The sequence below is a fragment of the Stegodyphus dumicola genome, chromosome 5 (genome assembly GCF_044657685.1).
Source record: "Stegodyphus dumicola isolate Sdum_Otavi_A_Nest chromosome 5, ASM4465768v1".
In the NCBI taxonomy this organism is placed as follows: domain Eukaryota; kingdom Metazoa; phylum Arthropoda; class Arachnida; order Araneae; family Eresidae; genus Stegodyphus; species Stegodyphus dumicola.
In genome coordinates this window covers 219,788,528-219,808,428 of record NC_140772.1, presented here as the reverse complement: position 1 = coordinate 219,808,428, position 19,901 = coordinate 219,788,528, and the positions used below count along the sequence as shown (strand labels likewise).

Below are 19,901 nucleotides of genomic sequence, written 5' to 3'. Positions count from 1 at the left end.
AATTTTTTTTTTTTTTTTTTTTTTTTTTTTTTTTTGAATCTCTCTTCAAATTCTTGCCATCAGAAATTATCGATCTGTACTTTATTTAACGAAATTAAATATTGAAGAATTTGCATGAACGTATGCATGTTTTTCGCATTGTGAATAAGCAATGATATCTAGCGCCATCAGTTTTGAATAACGTAATCCTCCACCCGAATTTGAACACCTGGAAGCCCGAATTTGTAATTTCGAAACTGTTTTACCATCTATTTCATATTTTGTAAAACTTTAACAAATTTTTGATCAACAGAATCAATGATTTCAAAGCGACATTGGCAACTTGGTACGGGAAATAGCATTCTTAACTCCAGTGCGTTTGAATGTCTATCGGAAATCCTAAAGATAGGCTGTTTTTAAATATTTTGAAGCTAACTCTGCAAACGTGTATATGTATGTAAATTAAAACAATCGTCCCTTTGGGCGTAATACAAAATCTGAAAGCTTTCAGTCTTTTTTTTTTTTTTTTTTTCTACATAGAGAAAAGGAGTGAACATATCCTTACCAGTCTCATTCCATATGATTGAGCTCTGTCAAACACGAGATGCTTATTTGCTTCAATAAAATTGTAGTGACTTCCTATCTGCAAAGAATGACAAAAGCAAATGAGTTTATGTGAAAAAAAATTGTTATATCCAGTCATTCTACAAATTCCACTTTTACGTAAGCTTTTATCAAATTCTAGAAGGGTAAAGATGGGAATTATTTAAAAGGAAACGAATTTGGTTTTAAATGCTATTCATTGGATATTATCGTTTTCATTTATTTATTTCAAAACTAAGAAGTCCGTTTATGACAGTCCACTAGCTGTCGAGCGGTAAAATCGCTGAACAATGGTAGTTCCAACCTGGGTTCGATTCCGGGTAAATGGGCTGGTTGCATGGCTTTCTCCATACTAGCCATGTTTACGAACCAGTTCCCTTTAGAAAATTATCCACGAAGGCATTCCTGCCTTCAGGCAAATAGCCCTTGTGTTCTTTGCTTTAATAAACTAAACCAAATCAAACCGTTTATGACATTTAAGTATTTAGTTTAATTGTTTGCTGGGTGAAGTCTATACATTTGGTATGTAAAAAGCAACAGCAGTCTTTAAGTACAATTTTTGGGTGTTCCAATTCACGTAATTTATACGCATAATGAATATTCAAGACAGCAAGAAAAGGATTTTAAAGACCAAATATACAAATGTATATAATAATGTTTTAATTTACAGAAGCTGTTCTCTGATTTAAAGAAATTGATTTCAGAAGCAAAATATTAAACAATTCTAAAATCTTGCTCATTTATTGCAAAAATTACTTTTTATAAGTGAAGCATATATGTCCCAAAATAAAGTTATGTGTTTATATCATTCTAAATTTTATAATATAAAAACATCAATCTGTTTTTGAAATGGCAATATTTCTGAACATATTCAATTGATTACCGAAGTATATTGATGTAGAAATTACTATATCCAATTTGTCAGTTATATCTCACATAACAGCCAGAAAATTAGTTAAGCAATATTGGAGAAAATAAAGTGAAACAGATTTCCTTAAAGAGTTTCATAGAATAATTCCCATGCGATCGAAATGCCATATTTTACTATTGAGAGATTATTAATGATTATGCAAGTGGGAGAATATAAATATAAAAGACATATCTCTGTACTACCACGTATATTTTCTTTACATTGTGCAAGATAAGCGGATAAAACGTTAGAGGGTGACAAAAGGCGAGCAATATTTGTCATAGAATGCATGCGCGGAACGCAAAGGATGATCCGCTAGGTGGCATTGTAAATAAATACAACTGCATTTTCTACCGTGAATTGCCCAGAGGATTGCTGATGATATGAAACACGAAATTTCCAGGGCAATGGATTAGTCAAGGTGGTCCCATAGGTTGGCCACCAAGATCCAGGGATCTCTTGTGTTTGGCCTTTTTCTTGCGGGAGTATATGAAAAGCCTAATGTACAAGTGCCCCACTGAAACCAATATGGATCTACTCTCCAGGATCTCCGTTCTTGCTGGCGATACTCTAGAAATGCCTGTTGTCTTCGTAAATGTGCATCAATCTCGATTCCGCAGGTGTGAAGCTTGAATTGCAACTGGCTGAAGATTTTTTCAGCAACTTTTGTGAGCATGTTCTGTTACTAAAATATTTTCTGAAGTCTCTCCTCTCCTTTTTGTGTTAATTTTTTAAGTGTGACAGTGGAAAACTACCCTTTAACTTGTAGATACATTAGGTTGTTTTACAAACAGGAAGAAGTGAGAAATGAGCTTTAAAATTTTAAAGGTTTTAGAGGTTTTAGAGGACCCAAATACCAAAACCTGTGTACGGAGAATCATCATCCAACACCCTTTTAGTTCGGGCGCCACTGTAGAGACATAAGGATTATTTTTGAAGCTGCAGAGAAGAAAAATTAGCAACACCTACGCAGCGAATCGAACAAATGCCTCTGGAATACGCACCCAGCGTGCAGACCACCACACCACGAAGACATGCTAAGAAGGCGGGAGAAATACCTTATAAATTTCTCACCGCTTGCGTTCTGAACATGCATTCTATGACGAATATTGCTTGTACAGCTGCCTTCTATCAACCCGTAGATTTGCCCAGTTGTTCAGATTCACCCTGTATATCAAGAAAGGTAGCTACAAATTACTTAATAATTATAAAAATTACCTGTATTGGTCTGTCGCATACACTGACTACTTCTAAAGCAGTTCGTTTTTTGCCTTTATTGATGTAAATAACAGGTTCATCCTTCTTTGGGTATATGCTGCCTGGAGGGCTGCGTTTCATTCTTGGATCTTCATTCAGGTCTTCCTTCTGAAACACTTGTCACTTAAATAAACAGCTGAATTTTAGGAATATAACTCAAAACAAATATTACTAATCCTTAACAGGGTGTCTCAAAAGGTCATTACCGAACTTATTATACTGGTCTGTCATACCATAGCAAACAAGATTTACATAGAAACTAGTGTCCAAATATGGAAACGTCGACCGTTAGAGTGCAGTGTTTGCAGGCGTAGAGGGGAAGAAAGAAAGAATGTCGAAAGAGGTGTTACTATGACTTTTATTGAAGAACGTTGTTAAATCTCAGAAGATGTTCAAAATTCCTTCCATTCACCACAATGCATGCTTCATAGCATCGATGCATGGATTCATGAACCCGTGCAAAATGGGCAGGTGTGTCACGAGCACGTGCCGCCCCTTCAACAATTCTGGCGATGAAATCTGTGTCTAATGCTACAGTCATCTCGTACACCATGGACCTTTATGTATCCCCAGAGGTAGAAATCGAGGAGAGAGTAGGGAGACTGCGGTGGCCATGTGACTGTTCCGCCTTTGCCAATCCTCCGCGAGTTCTGAGTTAGTAAACCGATTCATCCTGCTCCTGCAACGTTCTCGCCTTAAATGATCACTCTTCCCGCTCTCCTGCCCTCTAGTGGTCGCCGTTCGCATTTTCGGACAAGTTCCTATAAAAAATCTTCTTTTTCATAGTATGATAAATCAATATGTTAAGTTTGGCAATGACCTTTTGAGACACCATGTAATCGCTTAGTAAAGAAGAAAATGCAATAATACACACACCGATGTTAGAGTTCTAGTTCGAAATTCACCTAAGTTCGATCGTAAATAAGGACATTTTTCCTTTTTTACTGCTAACTGCTCGACCTTTCTTTGTCCTTTTTGCTTTCGTCTCTGTTTCGTAGTATTAAGAAAACAAGAGGCTGCAGTAATATCTTACCAAAGCATAAAATAAGTCAATGAATCTTGAACGAAACCGACTACCATTTTTTGCAAAGGTCTTCAGTTTGTTCGTCCATACTCAGGAAAATCACGCTGTTAAGCAAAATGTCTGCATTGCATAAAGCAAGTAATTATCATTTGCACCGAGAAAAATAACATTTAATGCAAGACAAAATGTTAAGAGCTAATTTTCTTCTGTGCCATTTCCAACTGGTGAAAATTTCAACTGTGCCATTTCTCTCTCACACAATATCATTGTTATCATCTTTAATGATACTGTATTATTCAATAGTATTGCACTATTCGGTTGTTCTAACAAATAGTTGTCTTTGTGATCATAATATTGGTGTTTTGTTGCTTTGGCACTTCGGTTCGTCTCAAGTATGCTCGGTGACGTAGATTTGCCAAACCATCTTCACATTTTCATTGCATACAAATTTAATTTATATATTAACATAACTATATTAGATAATACTACACGTCATCACATAATTGTCATAATTACTTCGCTACTACTAAAGCGATTACAGAGGTTTCGAAATTTTTCATACTCAGTGTAGGGCTGCTAAAATGCCCTCCATGAGAATTCTCTAAACACTCTTCAGGATGGCCGTTGAAAAAAAACAATCACCCATTATGAGAATTAAATGAAATGATCATAATTAATTAGCTACAAGTAATATCGGATATTGCAATCAAAACTATGGTGTATTCTAATACAAGTTACAAAGCAAATTTTGACATAAAAAGGATAAAATTGCATACGGTAATGTAGAAAATAGTTTGTAAATAACTTAGCATTTTGTTTAATTTTTCTATTTTTACCTTTTTCGTCGGAATTGCAAAGAAATGGACATTAATCCTACTGGATACTAGTGCTATGTCAATACATTTCTTTGAGTCATTTATATTTGCAGGGTATACCAGCGCCCAAGCGATAACGTCGATGAACACTGGAAGTTCGACCTGGAATCGAATACCGGCGAAAGGACTGGCTACAGGGTTTTTGTTTGGCGTAGAACGTAGATCTATATTGAGGAGGAAGAATACTGATTGCGTAGAATATTGAAAAGGCCGATTCACAATGAATAAGAAATTTGGCAGTCGAGGCACTTTTAATTCCACTTTTATTAAAATCGACGTTTATAGCCACAGTTCACTTGGCACTCTAATCGTGCCTATTATCAGAACGTTTAAAATTTTTATACATTTGCGACAGGAACAGAGCACAGCGAAACAGTGTCTAAGCAGCGACATAGTTACAAGTGAAGATGACCTTTTTTACTTCCTTGTACGAAGTAAAAAGGAAGAATTGTAATCGCGAAACGTTAGAGGCAGCATCTTTCAACGAAAATATCCATTTTGACCGCTATCGAATGCAATTTAATTTTGTTAATTTAACAATTTTTTGCATGATATCTGTGCGTAAGGACAGAATAAAAGACTCTTTTCCTTCAAAAAAATTATACAACTGCTTTAAAATTAATTCTGAAGAGAATTTTTCGTGGCGTCTGTACGAACGTATGTACGTACGTGCATGCGTACGTACGTATCTCGCATAACTCAAAAACGAGTAGCCTCAGAACGTTGAAATTTTGTATATAGGACTTCTATAACATGTAGATATGCACCTCGTATTTTGGTTGTAATCGGCCGCACCAAACGTATATAGATATATTTATATATATATCCACTCTGTTACCGGCTCAGTGATCTCAGTTTCTTTACTCTTATATGTTGGTAAATTATACATTTTTTGCTTTAAAAATTATTGAATTATGTTGTTTTTCTCTTCCGATTAAGGATTTTATGCCTTTAGTAAATATGTGTGCAATATTTTTAGAATTATCAGCAATTTTAGAGTTGTTTAATTGCCGCTAAGCCATTTTTAATGGCGGCCATTGATGTTTATATTTGAAACAGTAGACTAGTGGATTTGTTGCCAATCTAGAGAAACTTAGCTTCGCAACAACAAAGATAACGCCTTTCATTTATTATTTAAATCATGCTTAATCCTTTCTAGAATTTTTTCGAGGAAATAAGCGTTTAAGATTTACTTCGTAATTTTTAATATAGATATTTTGAGTTTTTATGTATTTTTGCCTTCTCGCGAAGTGAGAACTGAATTAATTCAATGAGAAATACTCAATCGTCTGTGAAAAACTGTTTCTTTTTTGTTTTGTTTGCTTAATTTCTTTTATACATCATTCTAGCTTTATTATAGCATTTGAATGGAACATGTGGCAAAGATTAGATAATTCTATTTTTGAAATGATATAAATTTTGTGCATTATGAGTTATAATATGAACGAAATATATAAGTTAACTGTTATATAATTATTAATACTGTTAAGTGAATCTAGCGCCAGAGTGTCGCTATGGTACACAAATACAAAAGTCAATTTTAAAGAATGCATTTATTCTATTATGGTTTATGCGCTGTCGGCGAAGTAGATTTAATTCAATCCAATAAGTGTAAATGAAATGCAAGAAAAAATGCGTATAATTTAATATTCCAAATTAATATTCCGATACAAGGAAGTCATGTGGTGTACACATCAGATTTTTTTTTCCAATATGTCAGCTCTAGGAAGGTTGGTTTTGGTTTACGTTAGAATGTTTAGGTTCCGAAATACTACGTCATAAGCGTTACGCAAGCTCTAGCATAGATTAATCTAGAAATGAGGCAGTTCAGGAATGCTATTATTATTTTTAGATTAAAGAGGAAATAACCAAATTAAAAATGAGGAATTAAGAGGGTATTACTAATTTAAATTATAAAACTAATTTATATATTTTTATCTTACATTTATATATGCTATAACAATTACATTACTACTAAATCTCTTACCGAAATTTAAAATTACGCAAAAAAGAAATGAGTTTAGATTTTGAATATAAACTCAATTGATTTCGAAGGTTATCACATATAGATAGATTATACCTAGTACTTCTGAAGATATACAGGTATAGGTACTTCTGAAGTAGAAACATGTTTTGGAAAGGAAAGACGAGCAACTAGAGCTATTTACTATGCTGATGTTCAGTACAGCTGACATTAAGAATTTTATGAAACACGTTCTGTTTCATAACCTTATGTCTAATCATGTAGCTCAATTTCAAAGATCATTCGTTCGCTTTATAAAAAAAGGAATCATTTACTTTGATAAAGTATTACGATTTTGGCTAAGCCGTAATGTTACAAAAATTTACAGCAGAGAAATATTGAAGTTGAAGAATAAAAAGAACAGCTCTTTCATTACGATTAAGAACAAGCTATAACACATTTTTATTTACATAAATACGCCGCTCTTAATTTTCTATTTCCTATTAATCTGGATGAAAAGTGGTTGTGATACATTATATGCAGAGTCATTTCGGAACTCAGAAATGAGTAACAGCTGCCATTTTTCCAATTTTGTTAAAGATGATTCATTTTGCGTTTTAATTTCAGTTTTCAGAGTTATGCATCCTGGATTCTTAAATACCCGGATTTTAGAGCAACTTTAAAATCGAAATAACGTTTAACGAAATATATTCAATATTTCTGGATTATTCGTTGCCAAAGAGGTGAACGCATTTTACAAGGAAATCTTAGAAAACAAAATGCGGTATGAAACCTTAGCAGAATCATTTTTATGTCATCATTTTGCTTCAAAAAATTTGGTTTTTCGTGCCATAATGCACTTTTTTTGCTCAAGATTAAAAGTAGAAATGTTTAATAAATGAGAGACAGAACTCACAATAAGCGTTACGCGTTCAATCACATTTATCGTTGTGGCCTGCATTTAGTGAAGATGTACGAATTAAAAAATGAAGAAAAGTCACAGTGTGATTGTTTAAGAGTTTCTAAATCATTAATCAATGCAAATGAAGAAACTTATTATTGCATATTCCAAAATAATTGAGCGATGCTAGATCTCTTCAAACGACTGCTAGTAAATCCATATTTCCAATTTAAGGGATGGATAATCGCTAATAAAAATATGCAGCTCTTATAAAAGGTATATTTATATAGGTAAAATCTGACAACCAGAAAATATGCTTCTTCGTAGTCGAACTAGTCAATGAAAAATACATACCCACCCTGAGATTATTAGAAGTGGCTGACATATACTTAATCTGATCTTTATGTGACTCTACTTAAATACTACAACAGGTAGTTGAAGATTTAACTTTGTAAATAGCAATTTATAAAGACACTCTTTTGTGTCAAAAAAGAATAAATATTTTGCGTGCATATAGATTCGTAATAGATTGAATGCACACAGGTCCAATGATAAGTTGATAAAATTTATTTTATCAAAAGAAACACTTTAGAGTTCTAGAACTTTCCACGGAAATAGTCGTAAAATAGAGTACAATCATTTCTTACACTTCAAAACTACTATGAACGTTAAACACAACTGAATATAAAGCGCAAGTAAAGAGAAATCTACTTGGATAAGAGAGAAAAGAGAAAAATCTATCTCAGTACTCAGAACTTACGCTGAACCAACAGCTAACAGCAACAATAACAAATGAGAACAGATGCTTTCTCCGGCCTTATGTAATTTTCACTCCGCCGCCGAGAAATTTCTAGAACTTTCTGTTTGTCGAGATTATTGGAAAGCAATATGCAAGGCCAATTACTGTTAAAGCTAATATAGTAAGCAATTACATTAATTCAATTACTATCTGTTACAATGATACAGGGACTAGACCAAAATGTCACCAAATGATCGCCAAGTTTGGCGAAAAAATTTAGTCACCAAAACGTTGCCAGCTTGAAAATATCTTGCCAAATTACCGAGATACCCATTACTTAATGTTAAATGGACTTGCCCCTGTATTATTACTTTTCTGGCAGAGCTTCTATATGTTGATTTTGTTTTGTTATATTACAGACAAAAATGCAATGATTTCACATAGAATTGCACTAAATAATCTATCTATGTACGAAATTCGCAACAATACCGACGAGGATCGGTCTTCTTCAAAGATTAAGCATAATGAAACTACCATTACGGTATTAAAATATATATTTCTATTTACCGTAACGAATATGCTTGTATCTGGAACAGGTAGAAAACTTCCATACAACGCCAAAGTAAGATTACCATGTTCACGGCAAACTGGATGTGATAGGGTAACCTATAAAAATACAAAACAGTTTTTACTTTTGCTACAATAATCTTTAAACTTAAATAAAAGGATGCTATAAAAATATTTCTCAGATACTGATAGATTTTCGGCAAAAACACAAAATATTGAATAGTTATTATTACAGATTTTAGATGCAATGAGCCTGCAGGAATTAAGAACAGTAAATAAAGTGCTTTCGAAAAAGGCAAACTGGATTTAATTCCACAGACTTGTACTTGGCCAAGTTCGTTTTTACAAATAATTATCAAACTACTATACGGATTTCTCGGTATGTAATTTTAATTAAAAATATCTGTACATTTAGACTAGAAGAGAAACACGCTAATGTGACAATCAAAATCGTAAAAACAACCTTGTATTTAGCGTAAGTATAATGAAACACTCAATCGATTTCGAGGGCAGCTAAAGGTCCCTCCTGATCAGGAGAAAGAAATACCTAGAAAGAAGAAAATAAAGGAGAAGGAGTCTCAGAAACACGTGGTCCTTATCAGCACTGCACGTGGTTATAACTGGATTTTTAATCAGAGTTGCACTGGCCGCCTACTTTTACTGAGCCAGGCTATCTGATCAAGCATAAAGGACAAGAAAAATTAGCGAAGTTAAAATAGGGAGCGAGGGGCAAATGCACCTTCACGCTCAAAATCTGAACTTCAAATAATAGAAAGCAACCACTGAATGGATTTTTATACCCTCTGGTAGTACCAAACGCGAGGAGGTAACGCCATCTATCGGCAAAAATAACTGAATTAAGATAGTAGAATTTTAAAGGCATTAGGAAGGACTGGATTGGACTTCAAATCATTAACTAAACCTGCTAAATCTTTGTGAATGTGAAAAGGCTCAAGAAAATCCAATTCACCTATGGAAGAAGCCTTTTGGATAATTTTTGCAGACCCAAAGTCAAAATTATGGTTAAATGTCCAACTATGATACGCTATTGAAGACTTGTTAATTTCGCCTTTTCTGACATAATATTCATGTTCCTTGATACGAAACTTCAACGCTCTTTTTGTTTGGTCAATATATCTTAAACCACACTGACAGGATATACTATAAATTCCCCATGAATTCAAGACAGAAACGCAATCTTTTAGAATCGAAGTGCGAATTTTATTAATAGGGGAAAAACAGACTTGAAAATTGAATTTCTGGAGAATCCGTGCAATTTTATAGCCAACAGAAGGCTAAAATGGAAGCACGACAAGGTCATTAATATTATTTCTAACAGTGGAATGTCTTCTTTGATGGGAATCTGAAAATTTTTTAACGGCTTTATCAATAATCACGGGAGAAAATCCACGGTCAATCGCAACTGCTCTCAAATAATTAAGTTCATTGGTAAGCAAAGATTCAGAGGAACAAACTTTAAGCTCGCGGAATACATAATAGCAAAAAGAAGCCATTTTTTGCTTAACAGATTGGCATGACTTGGCATGGGGTGGTAAACAAACTGCAAAGGGTTTACGGTACGCAGCGGTGCTAAAATCAGTTTCATTGCGGATTATAAGAATATCAAGGAAGGGAAGAGAACTGTTGGATTCAATTTCAAGAGTGAATTGGATGGCTGGATCAATTGAAATCATAATAGATAGAATCTCGGATAAATCCTCTTTATAACCGTCAAAAAGTGCGAAAGTGTCGTCAACATACCGAATCCAAAGACGAAAAGATAGTTTATCAAATAATTTCATCTCAAAATAGTGCATATAAATGTCAGCAAGTACCGGACTGAGAGGATTACCCATAGCCAATCCTTCAACTTGACGAAAATATGCATTTTGGAAAACAAAGTGGGTTTGACTTAGAGAAACTTTAGTAAGCGAAACCAACTCTCTGAATTTCTGAGTTTCTCTAAGTCAAACCCACTTTGTTTTCCAAAATGCATATTTTCGTCAAGTTGAAGGATTGGCTATGAGTAATCCTCTTAGTCCGGTACTTGCTAACATTTATATGGACTATTTTGAGATGAAATTATTTGATAAACTATCTTTTCGTCTTTGGATTCGGTATGTTGACGACACTTTCGCACTTTCGGACGGTTATAAAGAGGATTTATCCGAGATTCTATCTATTATGAATTTAATTGATCCAGCCATCCAATTCACTCTTGAAATTGAATCCAACAATTCCCTCCCCTTCCTTGATATTCTTATAATCCGCAGTGAAACTGATTTTACCACCACTGTGTACCGTAAACCCTTTGAAGTTTGTTTACCACCCCATGCCAAGTCATGCCACCCTGTTAAGCAAAAAATGGCTTCTTTTTGCTATTATTTATTCCGCGCGCTTACAGTTTGTTCCTCTGAATCTTTGCTTACAAATGAACTTAATTATTTGAGAGCAGTTGCGATTGACCGTGGATTTTCTCCCGTGATTATTGATAAAGCCGTTAAAAAATTTTCAGATTCCCATCAAAGACATTCCACTGTTAGAAATAATATTAATGACCTTGTCGTGCTTCCATTTTATCCTTCTGTTAGCTATAAAATTGCACGGACTCTCCAGAAATTCAATTTTCAAGTCGGTTTCTCCCCTATTAATAAAATTCGCCCTTCGATTCTAAAAGATTGCGTTTCTGTCTTGAATTCATGGGGAATTTATAGTATATCGTGTCAGTGTGGTTTAAGATATATTGACCAAACAAAAAGAGCGTTGAAGTTTCGTATCAAGGAACATGAATATTATGTCAGAAAAGGCGAAATTAACAAGTCTTCAATAGCGTATCATAGTTGGACATTTAACCATAATTTTGACTTTGGGTCTGCAAAAAATTATCCAAAAGGCTTCTTCCATAGGTGAATTGGATTTTCTTGAACCCTTTCACATTCACAAAGATTTAGCAGGTTTAGTTAATGATTTGAAGTCCAATCCAGTCCTTCCTAATGCCTTTAAAATTCTACTATCTTAATTCAGTTATTTTTGCCGATAGATGGCGTTACCTCCTCGCGTTTGGTACTACCAGAGGGTATAAAAATCCGTTTAGTGGTTGCTTTCTATTATTTGAAGTTCAGATTTTGAGCGTGAAGGCGCCTTTGCCCCTCGCTCCCTATTTTAACTTCGCTAATTTTTCTTGTCCTTTATGCTTGATCAGATAGCCTGGCTCAGTAAAAGTAGGCGGCCAGTGCAACTCTGATTAAAAATCCAGTTATAACCACGTGCAGTGCTGATAAGGACCACGTGTTTCTGAGACTCCTTCTCCTTTATTTTCTTCTTTCTAGGTATTTCTTTCTCCTGATGAGGAGGGACCTTTAGCTGCCCTCGAAATCGATTGAGTGTTTCATTATACTTACGCTAAATACAAGGTTGTTTTTACGATTTTGATCTGTACATTTATCCATTTCAGACCTGTTGCTTCTGGGGACTGGATGAAGCGTTCCCTGTTTACTTTCCTGTGTTTGGATAACAGCAATCACGCAGAAGAAAGCATATGAAATTTTATAGAAACGGAAAACTTTAACAGCTATAATTCATATATTCAACTTTATAATTAACTTTACCTGACAGTCACGATATATACAAGAGATTGATTTAAAACACTAAAACTCTAAATTATAATTTAAAACGACCATTTTATGAAAAATCTTATTTTAAGGTATTTAACTAATATAATTAAAATACCAGTAGTACAGGGTGAACCTGAACAAGAGGGAAAAACTTTAGGGAATGATAGAAGGCACATATATGAGCAATATTCGTCATAGAATGTATGGTCGAAACTCAAACGGCGAGCCGTTAGGTGGCATTGTAAATAAATGGTATAAAAAGGGTGATTCATCTCATATAACGGCACTTTCTACAGTGAATTGTTGAGAGGATTGCTGGTTATACGAACCGCATAATTTCCAGGGTGACGGATTGGTGAAGGTAGTCCTACATCTTGCCCACGAAGATCACCGGATCTCTCGTGTTTGGACTTTTCCTGTGGGGCCATATGAAACGCCTAATCTACAAGTGTCTCATTGAAATCAATATGGACCTAGTCGCCATAATCGTCGTTGTGGCTGACGATATTTTGGAATTGCCTGGTGTCTTCGCGAGTGTGCGTCAGTCTCTATCCCGCAAGTGTGAAGCCTGCGTTACAGATGGTGGAAGGTCTTTTGAGCAATTTCTGCGAGCACATTCTATTAATAGAATGTTTTCTGAACTGTCGCCTCTAATTCTTGTGTTAATTCTTTAAATATGACAGAGAAAACTACCCTGTAACTTCTCACCGCTTGCTTTCCGACCATACATTCTATGGCGAATATTGCTCATATAGCTGCCTTCTATCACCCCTGAAGTTTTGCCCTCTTGTTTAGATTCACCCTGTATATATTACTAATAAAAAATCTGATATGGACATGATTTCCTTGTAAGTCATATTAAATTAATCATATTTTTGCTGTATTTCATTTAAATTCATTTCTCGAATTATTAAAACCTGAATAACCAGGACCTCAAAGCAAGATGAGCATGACATAAAAATTAGAGATATTTAAATTAAGTAGCCCGGTTAAATTTTGTTAATTTCATAGCGAATGTAAAACTTTCACTAATATGTGCATGGAAACCGGGAGACTGTATTAAAAGTTAGTTTTCGTTGTTTATAATTAAATTTTTTATTTTAAATTTGACGTTGCCAAAACATGACTATTTTCGTCGGTTAAAAGACTTCTGTAATTGGATGCATATAACTATGACCAACGATTGCGAAAATCAAGGCCTGGTAAGGGGTAAACTGAGTAAGGGGTGGATATATATATTCATATATATATATACATGAATTCTAACTACTTTGTCAAAGGAGATAATACACTACATAATCTATTAGAAAATAAATTATTATTTTGCTACTTTGCAGCTTTAGCGCAAGTATTAGGCAATTTATTGCCATTAATTAACCTATTTACTTATATATATATATATATATATATATGTAAATATGTGCATGGTCCTACTGCCCATAGAAAAGAGAGACACACAACTAGATGTAATAGCAGTCCCCATATACAAAATTTTCATGGTCTACTACGGCTAATCGTTTTTGAGTTTACATACATGTATACACACTTACAAACAGAAGTAAAAAAAATCCCATTTGAATCCATTTTAAATCCCTTTTACATTCCGTACTAAAAAAATGTTTCCTTTATTCTGTGCATACGTATAGACTTTACGTAAAAAATCGTCGAAATGAATTCGGGAACCGTTAAAATGGATGTTTACATTGAAATATAATACTCAAAAATTTTTGTGATTACAATACTTAGTATAAGGAAGTAATAAAAAAGGGATAATCATTTAATCATTTAATGAACAAAAATATCTTACCAATTTTGTTCCGTCTGGGAAGGTAGCCTCTACCCCTATTTCGTGAATCATCTCACCAATACCATTCATCACTTGCTTCCTTCCTGAAACCACATTAAGAACAATTTTACCCAAAATTAAGATATTTTTTATTTCTTGATGTTTTAGCTGCATTAAAAAATACTAATGTTTCTTCAAACGAAATTACTATTCCGAAAATCTTAAAGAAATTTCATTTTAAATTTTTCAAGCACAAAAATTTTAGCATCTTACGATAATGTCATATAATTCCTGTAGAATATCATCTTCTGTTGGCATTCCGGTGAGGTTCAGTTTAACTAGGTGGTCTGCAATTGAAGAGTCCATAAAATTGTACAGATGTATTCAATAGCTAACAGCTAAGTATTTCTTCTGTGATACATGTGTAAGTATGGTTGTAAATTTGTTGTAATTACGCGGAATGTCTAGAGAAAAATGATAGCAGCTAGTTCTGATTTTCGTCCTCTTTCACTTTCTAAAAATTGTAGATATGTCCAGCTCAGTAAGAATGTCCATTAACGATATATACGTTTAAGTCTGATAAGTTACCAGTACAGTTTAGCTTTCAATAAATGTCCTTAATGGCGTTAGGCTCACCAGCGGCCGAGCAATAAAGTCGCTGAACACTGGTAGTTCGGTCCGAGGTTCGAATCCCGCGAACGGGCTGGCTGCATGGGTGTTTTCGTGGTTTTCCCCATGTATAACGTGTATACGAGCCAGTTTCCTTTATAAAGTCCTCCACGAAGGCATCCCTCCCCTTAGACAGATAGCCCTTGAGGCTTTGCCGTAATTGAATAACCTAACCTAACCTAACCTTAATGGCGTTACCTCTAATGGGCTATTGTCTCGAAACAGGATTTTGCGTCGTCCACTATAAACGTCTTATTACTTTTCAAATCACTGGCATTAAATATTATCGTTCTGTAGTTTTTTGTAAAGAAATTAAAAATGGTAAATCTGCATGTATGTATGTATATTTATGCTGGTGTTTATATATGTATAAATATTGTGATTTTGCTGTTGAATTGACTTTTATGTGGCATAAGTGCGAAGAATGTGATATTTAGTTTATAAATTTAAAATAAAGGTTAATCATTAAAGGAAAAATGAAGGTTTTCCAAGCCATCTTACTAAGAAAACTGAACACTTATATGATAAAATGAGAAAAGATTGACTGAAAAAATAGTAAGATGCTATGTCGCCCTATAAAAGCAGGAGTGCATAGGGTATTTTCTCACTATTTTCCGCATGCCTTTGCGATACAAGTGGAAGCATACTCGACGCACATTCGAGAAATGCAGGGTTCGAGTCCCTGCGAGGACACTGCACACTTTTTACATCTCCTGCTTCAAGAAAAATAACATAATGACTATACAGAATTTTATTTGCGTATTAAATGATACATGTTTTCTAATACAGGAATCAGATATACCACAATTCACTTTTTATAAAGATATAAATAAATAGGTTTTAAGTGAAATAGTAACATTTGAAGCATAATACTTTCATTTAAATGCTGTACAGTTTCATTGTAGTGCTAGCTAAGTTCCACAAGTCTCAAGTAGCCAATTAATGTTTTTCGAGCCACTCTTCCTATTACATGTATGCAGTTTTGTTAAGAGAGATAAAGAACTATAATGCTTTCCATAATTACTATTGGTAATGTGCTTATTCAGTTTAAGATGGTATGCTGGAAGGGGCTAAAGTCAAGTATGAACATGCGTACTATTTTCAGATCCATGTTTTTAACCGAAATTAAATAAATAAATAAATAAGCGAAAATTTTTATATTACGCCCAAAGAGACATTTTTTTCACTTACATTCATGCACACATTTCTGGACCAGTTCCGAAAGTATTTGGGCTAAATTTAGTTAAAAACTGCATACCTTTAGCTTTTCCATAGTAGTATAATAGACAGTCTGAAGATAAAAATGTTTCATTTCATTTCTTACAGTGTTGCCACTGCTCGCTTTGAAATCGTTGAGTATTTTATCAAAATTTGGTTAAAGTTTTATAAAATATTAAACAGATTATAAAACAAATTCGAGTTTCAAAATTCGGCCTTCCGGGTGCCCATACAGGTGTGTGGACGAATATGCGATTCAATCTAGATACCGTTGTTTTTTCACAATGCGAGAAACATACATACTTTCATGCAGATTCTTCATTATTTAATTTCCTTAACTATAATACAGAGCGATAATATTTGGTTGCAATAACTTAAAAAATGATTCAATACTTTTAATGATTCGTCACAAAATGCCGTTTCAAGACTAATAGCCCATCTAGGCTAAAAAAGATTGATTGCAAGCAAATACTATATTAAATTGAATAAAAGCTCAAATTTAACTAGCAAGTATTTCTTCACAACAACTTCCATTTATCAACAACAACCGTATAAATACTTAAGTTATTATTTTCGGAAAATTAATTACTTGGTAAAATGACTTTTAGTTCAGAGAAATCTGCAGTTATACGACACTACTAATTCTAAAACCCGTTTCATTTGAACCCTAATAGGTTGAAAAGGAAGCTTTTTTGATCACATGTTTGTTTGCTTTCGAATTTGTTGTTGTTTGTTTGTTGCACGGCTTCTCGTTTGCTTTCGAGTGTAATTTGAAAAGGCAGTTTTTTTTAATTTTGGAATTACAATTCAAAGCGAAAGCTATTTTAATAATTAGTTATGTGTTCCACATAATATTCAGAAAAGGCAAAATTTAAAGCATCTTGAAGCAGTTAGATTTCGATCGCTTCTTAAACTGTGGTAGACGCGGAGAATTGTAAACGAAGGGCAAAATATTTATTAAAATATGTATCATTGATTAACAGCTGTGTTACTCTGAGTTGTGATGAAATGTTTCTTAAATACGCTATTGTTGTGATGAAATGTTTCTTAAATACGCTATTGTGAAAATTGAAAGAAAATTAATGCCAGTGGACAGATTGGTAGATACGAAAGGGAGAACATGCTAACAGTGAGCATGTGAACTCCCCCCCCCTCCCATGGGAGCAGTTTAAAAGTAGCTGTTACATTATTTTAAAAGCTAAACGTAGTTGTGATTCTTGAGGTCGTGTTTTCAAGCGTACTATATTTGAGAAATTCTTAGCTGATAAAGAAATTACACAAGTCTCTTAAGTCTCATCAAGTAATTCATTTTTTTCTCATCAAAGAAGAGTTTGAGATAAGATAACATATTTCTATCGTTCGTGAAGAAATTATCTCCAGTGATCGAAGAAAGGATCTTCATTGAAAGAATTGGTTTATAGTAATACACGTGACAGAAGCCGGATAAGATTGATTAACAACTTATTTGGTTCAAAACTCCGCAAAGGCGAAAACGATCTAAGGAATCGATAAACTCTGAGAGTTAGGTTAACATGTGAGATCGTCAGCTGCGAATTTTGCTTCGAATTATGCAGTTTGTATTTAATCACATAATTGCTATGTCCATATTGTCTATAAACTTTCAGCATACTATTGAATACAGCAATCATTGTAGTTGCAAACTTATAGAATAATTCATGTATAGGACTATTCAGGTTTAGGAATATAATATAGCAAGATAAGTTGTTATCTATTCCAATAAAATGAATTTTTAAGAAGACATTGATTTTCTGTTGAACCATAAGAAATGGTTCAATAGAAACATAATTAAACTTATAAATAAATATCAGTTTTAATCTTAATTAAGACTAATGAAACGCAAGCATTTTTTATTAGTGATATCAATTAATTAAAGTACACTATGAGGTATTTTCTCCCTCCTTTCCGCATGCCTTCGTAGTGTAGCGGTTGCACACTCGGCGCGTATTCGAGAGGTCCAGGTTCGAGTCCCGGGGAAAGCATCGCACATTTTTCATGTCTCCTACTCAAAAGAAACCTAATGACTCTTGTTGCACTTACAGCAGAAAAAAAAATGTTATTTACAAATTTTAAACCTATTAATTTCAGAAATAGGTATGTACAAGTAAAAGTATGGGGGCTCCGGCAATGTACAATGGATAGTACCTTCTTTCACTAACTCTTAAAATAACTGCGATTTTTCTATTTACAAAACAAGGTTAAAGAAATGAGCAACTGAAGCTTTCCAAAGGATCTAGAATTTACCTATTATGGTACTTCGTGCGATTATATCGTACACCCCGTATTCGGTACGTATTATAAATAATGATTTAGGACACAAAGAGATTACAATATAGTTTCGATAAAATTTAAATTTACACATTAAATGAAACATTTGTTTGGGTGTAATAAAAATAATAGATAAACGTAATAAATATACAGATAAACATAATGAGATAAATTTAATAAGTACTGGAAACACAATACTATCATGCTAATTCCAATCCATTTTTACTTTCAGCCTTTAAAGAAATTACATTTTAGTTTCCTTGTTTTTTACAATAGATGGCGCCAGTACCTTGACTTCTGCCATTCTTATCGTATCATATCACTATGTAGAGACATTAGAATTTTTTCGGAGAGGAGACTTGAAAAATGAGGAATGCCCTCTCCAAAAATCGAACCACGGACCTCTGGAATACGCGCCCAGAGTGCAGATCACTACACTACAAAAGCAGGCTGAGATGGCGGGAGAAATACCTTATATACTCTATTAAAAATGACTACGTATTATATTGCAAAAAGAAAAAATTATATTTTAGATATTAAGGAATCAATAACTTACTGAAACTTCTTAGGATTGTAATCTGGATCAAATGTTTTATTGCATGATTAAAAAAGCAACTTCCTATAGTGGCCTATTAAGTACTTCTGAAATTCAATATCCTAAAATATTTTGCACTCACAAAGCTTAAACGCATTTCTTCACACAAGAAATTATGGCACGAGAAGTTAATTGAGGGAACTAAACTGGAAAAAACTGAGTGTAGATCTGACAAAAAACAGTCTTTATTCCCAAATACTCCAGATTTACTGAATTATTTGTAAGAAGAGCAACGTTCTACACGCAGGAATCGCTGCGAACTTGAAAAAAATTAGGGCAGAAATTTTGGATCTGTAAATGTAGTGAAGAAGGTCATAATGAAGACTGAAGGTCATAAGGAAGAACACTTGTTATGTCGAAAGTATAAAGCAAAACTTACGAAAAAAAAAGGCAGCTTAGTTACCCAAAAGCAAAATTTTGGAAATTAACTGGCCCTGCTAGTGTCATATTTGGGAAGGACATCTAAAAATCATACAAAGTATTGTTCATGTGCGCTATTACATTGATATTGAACTCTGATCCTATACATCTGCAAAGAAATTCCTTTTGGCTCTTTGACATCATATCTCGAGAAGAAGGAACTACCTTACATTTTTATCAGGAAAATGAGAAAGCATTTAAATATGCTGCCAAAGATTTACCTTAATTTTAAATCATTGTTAAAGAAGATTTTCGACATTTTATTGCAAATGAAAGTTTGATCTAGAAATTTATTGTGAAGCAATGTTGGAAAAGCTTTTATTAACACGCTTTGGAGAGCATTAAAGAGCCTTTAAGAGAATCTTAGGTAGAGCTCAAATGCATTTTGAAGATCTGATGATGATTATTCCGACGGAAGTCGAAAATATTAGGAACTGACGACTTAACGTTCATGACCTACTTAAAATTGAACTTGACCAACTCATTTTCTATAGA

At 33.8% G+C, this 19,901-nt stretch overlaps 1 protein-coding gene across 3 annotated transcripts in view; it reads right to left on the bottom strand.

Moving 5' to 3' along the window:
- LOC118184970 (uncharacterized) overlaps window positions 1-19,901 on the bottom strand; it is a 120,706-nt gene that overhangs the window by 89,825 nt on the left and 10,980 nt on the right. For all 3 annotated transcript variants that reach the window (XM_085817675.1, XM_085817676.1, XM_085817678.1), the window contains 4 exons: window positions 14,240-14,322; window positions 8,819-8,917; window positions 2,711-2,857; window positions 545-622 (listed from right to left, as the gene is read on the bottom strand). In XM_085817675.1, the coding sequence (XP_085673801.1) occupies window positions 545-622; window positions 2,711-2,857; window positions 8,819-8,917; window positions 14,240-14,322 (407 nt within the window). The remainder of the gene's footprint in view (window positions 1-544; window positions 623-2,710; window positions 2,858-8,818; window positions 8,918-14,239; window positions 14,323-19,901) is intronic.